General features: G+C 52.2%; 6 protein-coding genes across 6 annotated transcripts; 4 read left to right on the top strand and 2 right to left on the bottom strand.

Annotated features, from left to right (window-relative positions):
• Positions 1 to 119: 119 nt before the first annotated feature.
• J4E85_008998 (uncharacterized protein) lies at positions 120 to 2314 on the top strand (the record flags this gene model as incomplete). The annotated part of the gene is made up of 4 exons (XM_051473222.1): positions 120 to 381; positions 475 to 1546; positions 1590 to 1620; positions 1886 to 2314. The coding sequence occupies 4 exons, from the start codon at positions 120 to 122 to the stop codon at positions 2312 to 2314; spliced, it is 1794 nt and encodes a 597-aa protein (XP_051322885.1).
• A 141-nt stretch (positions 2315 to 2455) lies between these two features.
• J4E85_008997 (uncharacterized protein) lies at positions 2456 to 5349 on the top strand (the record flags this gene model as incomplete). The annotated part of the gene is made up of 2 exons (XM_051473221.1): positions 2456 to 3078; positions 3975 to 5349. The coding sequence occupies 2 exons, from the start codon at positions 2456 to 2458 to the stop codon at positions 5347 to 5349; spliced, it is 1998 nt and encodes a 665-aa protein (XP_051322884.1).
• A 1083-nt stretch (positions 5350 to 6432) lies between these two features.
• Positions 6433 to 7806, top strand: J4E85_008996 (uncharacterized protein; the record flags this gene model as incomplete). Its single annotated transcript, XM_051473220.1, has 1 exon — positions 6433 to 7806. The coding sequence occupies one exon, from the start codon at positions 6433 to 6435 to the stop codon at positions 7804 to 7806; it is 1374 nt and encodes a 457-aa protein (XP_051322883.1).
• A 324-nt stretch (positions 7807 to 8130) lies between these two features.
• On the bottom strand, positions 8131 to 8933 carry J4E85_008995 (uncharacterized protein; the record flags this gene model as incomplete). Its single annotated transcript, XM_051473219.1, has 2 exons — positions 8131 to 8634; positions 8691 to 8933. 2 exons carry the CDS (start codon positions 8931 to 8933, stop codon positions 8131 to 8133), a joined length of 747 nt encoding a protein of 248 aa, XP_051322882.1.
• Positions 8934 to 9751: 818 nt separating this feature from the next.
• Positions 9752 to 10860, bottom strand: J4E85_008994 (uncharacterized protein; the record flags this gene model as incomplete). The annotated part of the gene is made up of 2 exons (XM_051473218.1): positions 9752 to 10266; positions 10320 to 10860. 2 exons carry the CDS (start codon positions 10858 to 10860, stop codon positions 9752 to 9754), a joined length of 1056 nt encoding a protein of 351 aa, XP_051322881.1.
• Positions 10861 to 12627: 1767 nt separating this feature from the next.
• J4E85_008993 (uncharacterized protein) lies at positions 12628 to 12872 on the top strand (the record flags this gene model as incomplete). Its single annotated transcript, XM_051473217.1, has 2 exons — positions 12628 to 12700; positions 12751 to 12872. 2 exons carry the CDS (start codon positions 12628 to 12630, stop codon positions 12870 to 12872), a joined length of 195 nt encoding a protein of 64 aa, XP_051322880.1.
• Between the last annotated feature and the right edge of the window lie 311 nt (positions 12873 to 13183).

Here is a 13183-nt window from a genome sequence, read left to right as displayed (position 1 = left end):
ACACGAACTCAGCCTTGTGGCAGCATGCCATACTTGAAGCCGGCGTGTCGCTTTCCATCCAGCGCATAACTCAGCCTCGCAATTCACGATTTCGAAACTAGTCAGTACATTTCCGCAATATGGCTTCGTTTTCAGGCAGCGGCAGAGGTGGCTGGGCTCCACGCAGAGGGCGAGGCCGCGGAGGAAGAGCGCCTCACTTCGCAAAGAACAGAGAGCAGCCAAAACCGGATCTCCAGACACATCCGCTTGGAGACCCTGTGAAAGTGTTTCGCAGCTCCGATCTGAGTCTGAAACCAATCGACTCGGCGGAGATATCGAATTGCCAACATGTCGCGTCGTACAACTGGCTCAATGACGAGGTACCTACCATCGTCGTTCCAGGTAAGCTTTGTGCCTACATGGACGTTAGCCCGCCCACTTTGCACGTTTTCATCTTGCTGTAGTCTGCATACCAGATGGAGCTGACAGTTCTAGGTAAACCTCCTCGCTGGACACCACTCCAAGCCCCACAGCGTTTGAAAGAAGACGACGGACAGTACTTTCGCGACCCCAATGCTGCAAAGTATCCCGACTTCCCCATGGCACCCGTCGTACATGCTATTACAGAGACCGACCCCGAATTCGATGCTACGAACACCGATGTCTTCGCATGCGGAAGCACCCTTGGCAACCTCCTGCGCTTCGCTCGTGGTGTCGACAAAGCCTTTCGGTTTAACATCGAGGTCATTGGCGAGACTGTCTTCTTTGTACGGAAAGAGAACGACCCCAAAGAAGTTATCAAGGATATCAGAGGCTTTGGTCATACGTTTCCAGAAGCATACACCACATGGGAGCATAGTGTCAAGGGTTCTGAGACACACCAGCGCATCATACGATATGAGTTTGGCGGCTTGGAGTGTCTTGTACGCTTCGAAAGCGACGGCTACATTGATGACTCCCTAGCAGTCCGTGATGTCGCGCCCGCACAGACTGCTGGGGACCAAGATGAGCTTCTGCAAGCATTCCAGCAAGCAGCCATCGGCCGTTCGCCCAGCAACGCAATGGGTAAGCCGGAAGAGCTCAAGATCGAACACCGCGGATCTACAGTACCGCATCACTCCATCTTTGACCTGAAGACCCGCTCAGGCAAATACCAGAAACCCATCGACATGACCGACATCTACCCGGCGCTCTGGATGAAACAGATATCCAACTTCATCGTTGCCTACCACGACGGTTATGGCCTCTTCGAAGACATACAGGTACAAGATGTCAAGAGCGATGTGCGAGCCTGGGTCCGAGAGAATAGAGACGGTATCCGCCGCTTCGCAACACTCCTCAATGAGATCGTTGACATCGCCAAGAGCAGCACAAACAAGTTGCTCGAAGTGTATTGCCCCGGAGCGGATCGCCTAGAGATCCGAAAACAGTATGGGGACGGCGTACACGCCTTGCCTGCAGATTTGGTCGACAGGTGGGAGAAGACGGGGTTTAGTATTTCCTCTACTCAGGATGATGCTTCGGATGAGGACGATTACAATGATGGCGGTGTCGATATTGATGCGAGGTATGAGCTTGGCAGTGGCTGCGACGACGATTCAGGTTCTGAGCCAGACTACACTGCGTGTTCTGCTGACGACTGTGGGTACTGTGGGAAGTGCACGTACTAAGAATGGCCATCACATGGGTGTGCTTTTATTGTTTCCTCCCTAGCAACTAAAAACATCGACGTATTCTGCTCTAGCAAGACTTGCTTCAGTATGTCCCTGGTTTTCGTATATCTCTTCTTAGTAAGGCGACGAAGCTACATTGTCGGCACAGCCTGTTGTAAAGAACTCTAACTCTGATCGTAGTCGGCAAGACCTTCTGCGACGAACTCGGCTTTCTAGCACGATACCGTCTCTAGGTCAACGAGGAGAACAAGAAGCAGATCGGCAAGGATGCTGCCGTCATCTACCGGGACGAGCTGGTACCGAGGCTGCAGCATATACAGGATCTCAACTCAGCCCTGCACAGCTTCTTACAGAAAACCTGCGTCGTCCCTGCCAACGTCAGCAACTCAGAGCTAGAGAAATTCCAAGAGAAGGTTAAGGATCAAGAATATCTCTACCAAACAATTGCGATGCTCTCTACCCATGTGCAATCGATCAGAATGGAGTTGCAACATCTGGGCGCGCAAGTCGGGGCGGCCCTCCTTTTGACCGACTTCGATCAGGGATACTTCGCCCAGTGGGATATTGACAATCGAACCCCATACCCGCTCACAGCCGCCATTACTAATGCCAGGCGAGACATCGCCCATATTCCAGGCGTAAACAATGTCTACGACGAGTGAGATGTTGACTTCAACGAGAAAGATGTGAAGATTCCTGTGGAAGATAAGCCCTCAAGCCACAATCTTATTCGGATGCTTCATGACATCGTCCCGATGTTGAAGACAGACGGCAGAGAGATGACACGCCGTTCATACAACAAGATGCCAAAGAAAGAGGTGGAAAACACAGATGAGGGTAATATGATGGACGGAGAAATGTCCGACCACGAGTCGTTGGAGCCGAAGCTCAAGTACACGACGGGACGTCATGCAAAGAAGTACGAGACCTTGAAGGCAAAGGCGAAGTTTTATTTCGTGCTCCATATGATCAAGAACGGGGAGAAGCGAACCCGCGGATCAAAGACTATCCATGCCTATCACATGGTCCCCCACTTTGCGGTCATGCATACCGACTCAAAATACACCTCATCCCAATGCGCTTGGCGCGGCAAGACGACACATCTCTTCGGCTTTGGAGCTGGGTTCGTCGCCTATATCGCCAGAAATCTAAGAGCTCCACCCGCAGCCATGTTCCTTCGCTTTGAAGTTGTCGAGCAGGTGCTAGCCAAGTCGATACAAGATCAAGAACAAAAAGACATCACGCTTCTTGACTTCTACATCACAATTTTTAACGTCCACACTGCATTCAGTGTTACACTTCGTCGCTTCGACACATACGCCTACAGCATACGTTCGTATACTACACTCTCACTTGCGCGCGCCATGGGTAACCGAGACTCCGACAACACCGCTCCAAGCAGTGCGACTCCACACACAGGTGCGACGTCTTCTGCAAACGCACCTCCTATAACCAGTAATTACAGAACGAGCAACAGCTGACGGCGGTGTGCATTGTCGAATGGAAGAGGTGGACTGCTCGGACTCCAGCTGTCACTGACGGAGCGTTATCAATAGCGTGAATCGAAATGTTATTGCAATTGGCCAGTCTGAACACAAAGACGTAGTGATGCGTATATAGTTTAAAGGTGTATTTCCAAAACTCTCGCCGTTGTAATGTCACACTGGGGGTTCCCCTGTGTCTGGGTAGCGAAGTCGTGAGGGCCATAAGCAAACCTGCACGGACCATAATGGTCATGTGACTGGAGGTAAAGCCTTGGGTTGGGCGTGTAGGCCAAAGCATTCACCCAAGTTCGGACCCCCGACTCTTCTTCGCTACGCGTTCAACCACAGTGTTTCTCTCCTCTCATCCAAGCCAACGCAACCCCATCAGCGCAAGGATTCAAACCATGCCTAGAGAGACTGCGATACCGACTACACGACCTTCGGTATGGGACAGAGTGCGAAACAAGCGGTGGCCTCTGATACGCACGAGGTCCAAACTGTCGCTAGACGATGGAGGCGCGCGACCAAAGCCGGGAGGGCTCAAACGAATGCTGAGCTCACGGTTGGGAACGAGCGTAAAGACTCCGCGGCCTTGGTCATCCTCATTATGGGGCAGGGGAACCGTCCACGGTGCATCAGAAGAAGCGGTACCATTGACTCGCTCGAGAATCTACCTACAACGAACAAATTCAGCCACCACCGTGGATCGAATACGGCCGCCGAGTCACTACATCGACTACAGTAGAGTCCCACTTGCTGGTCACCGCCGACGACCTTCACCGAAGAGTAGTATAGTGGCTCAAGCTTCCGAAGGAGTAACCCTTGCTACGGTTTATAGCGACGACGGCGAGCCCTCGGGGCGCGAATTCGACCGCCGGAACTTCAAGTCCATTCGAGGCATATCGCGCGCAGTCTTAGAAGAAACAACACTCGATCTCGTCGATCCTGAGAGGACGTTGTCCCCTGGCAGCTGTCGTGTTACACGTCGGACGGAGGGATCGTTCCATCATGCAGTCTTCTTGAGGATTGAGCGCGAAGATGAAGTTCCGCAGGAGTATGTTCTCAAGATACCTGCACACGGTACACCGAAAGAGTGGGGTATGAACGACCGTATGATGTTGGAATGTGAAGCTCAGTTACTGAAGCATATCCGCCACCATACAGACTGCCCAGTACCAGAGGTTGTCGCATACGACGGCGGCCTAAACAATGCGATAGGCGCGCCGTACATACTCATGAAGAAGATGGAAGGTATGGCGGCAACGGATCTGTGGCTCGGTAAACCCTATAGGATGTTCAAAAGTGACGATCTGCACCTTGAGGCCGACGACCCTTCGCAGGAGGTCGAGCAAAAGCGCGTTACCTTTCTGCGCTCACTTGCGCAAGCGATGAGCCAGCTCGCCACACTCGAGTTTCCGTATACTGGCGTCCCTAGCTACGAGTATCCGGAAGACAAGAACCCAAAGTTCATCGCGCCGGCCTGGCGGTGGCACTGCAAGATGAACATGGAAGAGCCGACGTCTTATGGATCATTCGCGTCCAGCGAAGCCTTTTTTGCTGCTGGCCTCGACAGACTATGCGAACCCGAGAGCCCTGTTGATAGTGATGGGATGACAGAGCTTGGCGTTCAGATAGTGATGAGGATCATACTGTCTTCGGCTCCGTTCAAGCCGTCCACGTCCTCACAGGGTGAAATCTCTCAGGCTGGGTACGGTAGCCACACCGTGCCGGTACGCGAAACATTTGTCATCCGACATGATGATCTCGACCTCCAGAATATCCTGGTAGATGAAGATGGTAATGTGACTGGCATTATCGACTGGGATGCTTGCGCAGCGGTGCCGCGCTGCACTGGCTACGCGTCCATGCCTACCTTTCTTCGTCGCGACTGGCTCCCAGACTACGGCCTAGGTCGGCTGCCACATATGACTTGGGCCATCGAGCGCTACCGCGAGATATACACCCAGGCTATGAAGGAGTTCTGTCAGCCTTCGGATGTAAACTTTACGCGCAAGTCCGCGATGTATCAGCTGGTGTTAGCGGCCTTGGATAAAGACTTTCGGTGTAGGGATGTTGTGACGCTGCTGCTGAGGGAAATGCCTGAGTACAGACGCGTTGATGTGAATTCGTTTTGTCGGAGGCTGGGGCAGGGTTGGCCGGCAGCTGAAAAGGCGTTGAGAATGAAGATGGCGGAGTTGTTGAAGCCGGAGTGAAAGCGATCCGTATGCGCAGCCTGTATGACGTCGAAGGGTCTTCCAAGAGACTTAGTTACTCTATGGTATTCAAAACATGTCAATGCCATCTCGATGGTGATGGAAGATGGCCCCGAGATTCCACGTGCTGAGTCCAAACGGTCGTTGCTATGGGGTCTCTTATCGCAACGACCGCAGGCTTATCAGTGCTGAACGTCATCGGTATCGAGCACGTGCCGAGTTCTCACCCCTACGTCCCAACGTTCTTTCTCGCGCTCAAACTTCAACCAACGCATCGTCAGATCCGGCCCAGACACACCCCGCATCGGTGAGAGTCATCAACGTGCGACAATCGCATTGCCCCGCAGCGGCCGCCAACAATCGATAAACTATTCCTGTGCCACGCTTGGGCCAAGTCGCGTTACGGTGCGACCAAGACGGATGGCGGCTATCCAGCTTCTCAGCCCTATCTTACGCGAGCCTCTTCTCGTAAAGCTTACGGGCAGGATCGATCTAACGATCTCACGCGGTACACGATGAGGCGATGATACATCAATAATGTACCCCTCGAGAAATAGCACTACCATACCTGCAGGTGCTGCCGTGTCATCGCGCGTCCTTATCCGGATGTAGTACCACTCGGTGTAATACAATGGGTATAGCACTACTCCAAGAACATGTGCCGAGCTGTTGTTGTAGCTCTTGGGTTCTCGAACAGGTCTCGGCTCATATTCATTGGGATCGGCTACCAATTAGGACGTGCTCGACTGCATTGGCGCACAACAAGTCTAGCATCGCGATCCGAAGAAGGGTGTGCGGGAAAAGCAACGTTTGTTGGTATAAAACAAACACACCGTGAACACCTTCAGATACGAGCACCACCCACCGACAGTCGCTCTCGCCTTTGACTTCTTGCACCTATCGCGTGCTTTAATATCTTAATATCTAATGTTTTCACACGCAAAGGCAGCGGCTGCCTTTCTGCCATTTCTCTACTCAAACACCCTCGCTCAGGGCCAAGGATCATGGGGCCCAGTGATCGACTTTCCGATCATTCCCGTTGCAGCCTATATCGTTCCAGAATGGCCGACTCCGACTCGCATGATGGTGTATTCGGCATTTTCACCGAACGCCTTCGGGGGTGAACGTGGTCTCACTCAGTTCGCGGAGTACAATTTGGTCTCTGGACAGATGACTACTCGTCAGGTTGCTGAAACCAACCACGACATGTTCTGCCCTGGTATGAGCTCCTTGGCCGATGGAAGATTGGTCATCACAGGAGGAAGCAATGCGGAGAAGACGACCATATACCAACCGGAGACAAACACGTTCGCTCCCGGACCGGACATGAAAGTACCCCGTGGCTACCAAAGTAGCGCTATCCTCTCCAACGGAAACGTCTTCACTATTGGTGGGTCTTGGAGTGGACCAAGAGGTGGAAAGCCAGGAGAAATTTACGACCCAGTACAGAACACATGGACACTTCTTCCCGGTGCTGCTGTCGAGCCGATGTTGACGACCGACCACGAGGGCATCTTCCGCGAGGATAACCACGCCTGGCTCTTTCCTTGGCGCAACGGCACTATCTTCCAGGCCGGGCCTAGTAAAGCGATGAACTGGTACTACACCGATGGCGAAGGAGGTGTCAGCCCAGCAGGCATCCGCGACGATGTCAACGACGCCATGTGCGGTGTCCACGTCATGTACGATGTAGGAAAGATTTTCACTGCAGGTGGAGCCCAGTACTACGACCAGGCGCCTGGTCTTGCAGTCGCGCATTTGATGGAAATCAACTACGTGGGCGCACCAGTGACAGCTGAACGAATCGCCGATATGCACCACCCTCGCGCTTTCGCAAACATAGTCGTTCTTCCCGACGGCAAGCTCTTAATCACTGGCGGACAGCGTTGGGCTGCGGGCTTCACAGACATCGACCCCGTCTTCATCCCCGAGATGTTTGACCCAGCAACCAAGACCTTTACCGAGCTGCCCGCTGAAGCCATTCCTCGTAACTACCACTCCGTTTCTATCTTACTGCCCGATGCCACCGTCTTCAGTGGAGGAGGAGGTCTCTGCTGGGATGACGGAACCGGTGGACCGTCCTACCACTGCAAAGACACAGTCGACCACCCTAACGGCCAGATCTTCACACCAGCATACCTCCAAACCGGCGCTCCTCGCCCGATCATCGAGAACATTGCTAACAGCATCGTCGCCCCTGGCGGTGAGCTGAGGGTCAAGATGCAAGGTTCGGCCGACGGTGTGAAGTTCTCTTTCATTAGGATTGGAAGTGTTACACACAACGTTAACAGTGATCAGAGGCGAATCCCGCTCCAGCCCAGAATTGAGGGTGAAGAGGTTGTCTTGCCTATCATGAATGATAATGGTGTTGTGCTGCCAGGAGCGTGGTATCTCTTTGCTGTCAGTGCGGAGGGTGTGCCGAGTGTGGCTAGGACTGTGTGGGTCGAGAAGGTTTAAGTTTGATGCTGCATTTGATTTAGTGACGATAGATGAAGATACCTAAGTAGATTCGTAGTAGTGTTAATACAAACCATGATACCAAATCAATACATGTGTCAAAGTGTAAAGGATGGGCACTGTTGCGGAAGATTCGGCATCACAAGCTCGTCGCGTAGTAAGCACTCCGAGTGACTGACTTCTTTCGGTTCATACCGATAATTTGAGAGCTATCGACGACACAAATTATTATTAACCGATATGCTGACCAAATACATCGCTGGCTAAAGCACATTACCAAAATGACGATGGAGATACTCGTTTTAATGCTTCTACGAAGAGAACCTACAGAGGTCCTCTCTCCACGTCCTTGTGTGATCCATCCACGCTTCCATCAGAGGAACCCCCTTTGATCGCTTCTTTCTTCTCCTCAGCCTTCGGTGCCGGTGGTGGTGGCGGAATCTGCGCAACCCAGAACACGGGGTATCGCCGCTGAACATTGTTCCCCATCATAGCTGTAACCAGCACAACGGTCGACGATAGCAGCAAGACAGGCAAGAAATACCATCGCAGCGCCCAGATATGCTGATCAACACACGGCATGAGCGCTGTTGCTCCAGCAGGTGGGTGAGTCGTCTTTGTCAGATGCATGACAACGAGAGCGATAGCTGTGGCCAAAGCAGCTGCGAGCCATTGCAGTCGTGGATAAGGATCTTTCTCGAGGTCGAACTGGAAGATTGTTGCTATGATGACCCCGACTAGGCCGCTGAAGAAGTGGCCGAAGATTAGGGAGCGTGGTTGCGAGAAGGGCACGTCGATGGCGCCGTAGCAGAGGATTGCTGAGGCACCCTACGAAAATGTTAGTCCTCCTCAATATCAGATATACAAAGAGTCGGAGAACTCACAAATGAAGCGATGATTGGTGGTACGGCGCGACTTCTCATGTAGTCCGTATGCCCAAATATAGCGAGAATGACGCTAAGCCCACAGAAAGCGCCGATGAAGCCCCAGACACAGACGACCCATGTGCGAGCAGCTGGTGCTGCTTTTGTTCGGTATCCAAGCCAGTGGCTGATAGGTTGTGGAAGACGTGCAAGACCACGCTGGATAACGCGCTCAACGGGCACAAGAGGATCCCATATGGGCATCGTGACGGCGGAAGATGCCTAGTTTCCGCACGCGGCGACTACGACAAACACTCGAAGAGAACGTGTGACTTAAGCCAGTGGTTTCGAGGATTGCCCAGTGTCAATATTGGAATGTAGTAGTGGTAGCGATGTCAAGAAGTGGAAATGCAGAAAGAGAGAAAGCTTGATGAAAGCATAGACGCAGTAAACAGAACCTAGAGAAGGGAATAACGACCGGTGGGACGTCACCATCGCGGATCGAGCCTGGATCATGCACCCCGGACTAATGGCGCGTGCCGTTTTAGTGCTGCTAATGACCGCGGCATCACGCTTTTTGAATTCACGATCTTTGTTGATGCCACTGTTTCTAGGCATGGCTGGTATGTGTCAACACAAAGACAACAGAATTTCTGGTTCTGCTGCTACACCTACAAACAGGCCCTGCAATAACAGGGAAGATAAAATCTGCGCAAACAAACGCGCAAAAGGAAGGCTTCCGCAAAGTCCTGACGATGGCTTGCGAAAATGCGGAGTAAGCGGTTTTCTGTTAGTAATAATCCGAGATTTCGCAGAGCTTCGGGCGAATGTCGCCGAAATGCGGCATCACCAAACTCCTACTCCTCACACTTCTGCGAAGGTCACTTTCTAGTTCGTTCGATTCGAGATCGTTGGTATTAAGGTATCCGCGTCTCGCTCAATGATGCAAATAGGCAATCGATAGATATATGTGGTCGTCGCATCCATAGATACGAACAGTCCTCAAGAACGCCAGAGCGCCGCGCTAAAGCCCAAAGATTTGGCATGCATCCCAGATAAAAGTCGTAACATGGTCGTCGCGATTAGACAGCCTGCCAGGTATTACTATTCGGATCCTTTGGCAGGCTATTGTTCGAGCCTTTGGTACCCAGGGCGGTGGCCACCGAATCCACCCTAACATTTCCCTTCACTTTCGTACTATCCGCATCATTACTATTCCTGTCGTCTGTATCATCTTTCACAGTCGGCAGGCTCATATCAGCCACGAAACTCGGCTTAGTGAGCTGGTGCTCCTTCAATATGCCCATCTTCTTCAACCAGTTCTCAGCAGGGCTCTTGAGCCAAGGAAGCGAACTAGCGATGATGCCGATCTCTTCCTCAAGTTTGGCCCACAAAGAAGGTACGATAGTCGCTTGCATCACGTCGCCTTGGCCGAAAGTGGTGAACGTTGTCATCTTGGCGCAGTTTATCGCGGTTGCGAGAAGACCGAGGGCCATGAGGAAGCCGATGAGTATCTTCTCGGATTGAGAGCGGTTCAGGGTGCGGATCAGCCGGATTGGCATGAGTGAGAGTGTGAGATCCATGGCGATGTAAATGCCTATCAAGCGAGTCAGTTGGGTCGTATATGAGTAGCACCTCTGGAGGTCTTACCAGCAATGACCCATCCGTAGATGACGATGGGGCCCAGATCCCAGCATTTGGAAGAGATACCGGTATCCCAGTTCGAGCTGACGGGTGTGCATTGCGCAAATTGGATGACGAAGTAACTCCATGAGATTGTTGTTTGTAGGCCCATGATGAAGTACAACGGCCATCGCCAAAGCCTTTCAGTCCCGAAGCGCAGCAGTGAGCACGCGACAGAGAGTCGTACAAGCCAGAGCGTAAGAAGCCATACAGTTTGGAGGGCGAACTGTAGCCTCAATGTCTGCTTGAGCGTCTCGGGTGTGAAGGATGCCGCTGGTTTGCCCCATCCGTATGCCGTGGATGCGATAGCCAAACATATGCCGATCAAAGAGAGTGGTTCTGCGACAACGATGATCCAGTCATCAAGCAATAGTTTTCCAGTCCTCTGTATCCGTGTGTAGATGCGCGCGATAACCAGGAAAAACGCGACGACCCCGAAAGAAACGACGGGTCCGAGATAGATGGCGGCTTTGTTGGAGTATGGCACCGCGGCCATAGGGTCGGCCATCGAGTGGTGTGGTGTCGTGGGGTTTGACCAGAAGGTGAGGATACGGAGGAGTCTGGGGTATTGCAATTGTCTTGCACGCTACGTGCGACTAGTTGTCATGGGCTTCGTGAGATACTCAAGGAATCCTCGTATGCTGCAATTCTACCAAAGCTACACACCCGTCGACGGACAAATCGTGAACGGAAGCCACGGATAAGACAAGACGAGGAGACGAACAGGCAAACAAGAAGAAAGAAAAGCCTAGATACTCAGGGCCTGAAGAGATGTTGAACAAGTTTAAAGTTTCGCACCTCGGGATCCGGCTCATCGACGCTATATACGGACCGCTGCAAGCATCGTATTTCCCGCCATTCTGACATGCGACAGCGTGGACTGATGAGGCGCCCGGCCATATGTCCTGTGAAGGCTACCACCTGCAGGAACAATAAAGTTCGAAGCAAACCTTCCGTCCTTCAGCGCGGAGACGAACTTGCGCAATGCAGATGCGGTGGGGAGGGAACCGTTGCTTTGACACGGCAGATGGGCCAGGGCCCTCAGGCATCCATCGTCGAATGTTGGTTGCGGATGAGCCGTTTACCACGCGACTGCTAGACCGATCTGGGTCTAGGCGCTCGCTCGGCTGGGTATAGTGAGGCTATCGCAAGCGGGTAGTCGCGTGGCATGATTCACGTACCTGGAACTGCTGAAGCAATGGCTTCGTTTTTGATGGGTGCATCGCCCCTGAGTTGTTCAGCTCCGCGAGCAGGTTTATGCGGTAGATGCACGTCAACGGTGAATGTTGCAAGTTTCGACCCCGGATTACTACTGTCGCAATGACTCCAGCAATCAGATGAGAGAAAGAGGAAAGACGAAAAACCTGCGCTGCCGCTTGCTACGCCTACTGTGTTGCAGCTGCGACAAGATGCACATCTCATACTCAAGAATCTAGCCGTCGGGCTATTCATTCCCTTCGCGGTGATGTATTCCGGTAGACTAATCGGTTTCATCGCTGCGATACCATCGACTCTGGCCCTGGTCCAGCGGCAGTACGTGCGTACCGTGTCCGGCGCGGCCTCTTTGTGATCTGAGGATTCGCAGCTGAGCGCCGTCATTGGCGGCATTATAGGGGTCTGAGTCGCACAGCATTCATAAGGATGATCTGTCCAAATGCGAGTCAATAAGTTTGGAAGGATCGCATTGCGCAAGCACTGCAGGATGAATGAATTCTGGTTGTTGGGAACTCTTGGAGTTGAGGATTGGCCGCCACGACGGGCGGAAGACGGCGGAAGACGAGAACCTGGATGCAGACTGACTCGTATCGATAGCCCAGGGAACTGATGGCTCGCACATCGCATTCAGAACTTTGGTAGCATGCGAACTATGCGAACTATGCGGTAGCAGAACCAGAGTCCCATATGCGCCATCCTTCTTGCATGCTGCAGGGCCGCTGGCGTTCAGGCTATACGAATGTCTGTAACACGCCAGGTCAGCCACCGCATGAAAGATTACTGATGGAAAGATGTAAGCCCAACTTCGGGCCTTCTTCTATATCCCTCATTCCCTCTCCAAGAATAGGAGTACATCGGTGTAGAACTCCAATGGTCGTAAGCTTGATGAGAAGCTTCCGCGGTATCTGATTGGTCTATGACATCATGCCCCTCACTTTAGCGCAAGCACGCAACCTGCATTGAAACTCTATCGCAAGATCGCAACCGAACATTGATCATCAACCACATCCTAAACTCAATCCGTTACCCATCCTCCGAAAACCGATTAGAAAGCTTTGCTATGGTCGAATGTCCAGAGTGCGGTGCAGGGGCTGATTTGACGAAAGACGGTGCTTGGGCGCATTGCGCTTCCTGTATGTCAACACCCCTGATTTTGTAGACATGCATGCTGAGTTGTTATGAGGCAACACGGTATTTGAGCCAGGGAAAGAAGGTAGCCACTACAAGGGCAGCGGAAGCGGGTCTGGTGACAAGGAAGAAGAGAAGAAGAGCGATTCGAAGGATGAGAACGTGAAGAAGGATTGAGGCTAGACTTCGGGTTTGAGAAATTCAAGAATATTTATGTATGTTCACCCAGTGGTCGTAACGAGTTGTGCGCAAAGGTCGGACCTGCTGGCAGTACGAATGAACTCGCTAATGTGATGACAGGCATCCGATACACCACATTCAAGGGAAAAACTGGCCACCCTGGAGTCTACGTTAACGTAAGGTCGCCCACTTCGCATCTTTTCATGTTGATGTAGTCTGTAGACCTACTTAATCTTTCATTCTTGGATGAGGTAGTATATGGCACACATGTATCTTGCCCGATCTCGCAATGGTACATGATCAACGAA

Source organism: Alternaria conjuncta, assembly GCF_024043145.1.
Source record: "Alternaria conjuncta strain BMP 0040 chromosome Unknown scaffold_15, whole genome shotgun sequence".
In the NCBI taxonomy this organism is placed as follows: Eukaryota; Fungi; Ascomycota; class Dothideomycetes; order Pleosporales; family Pleosporaceae; genus Alternaria; species Alternaria conjuncta.
This window is presented reverse-complemented; position numbering and strand designations above follow the sequence as displayed.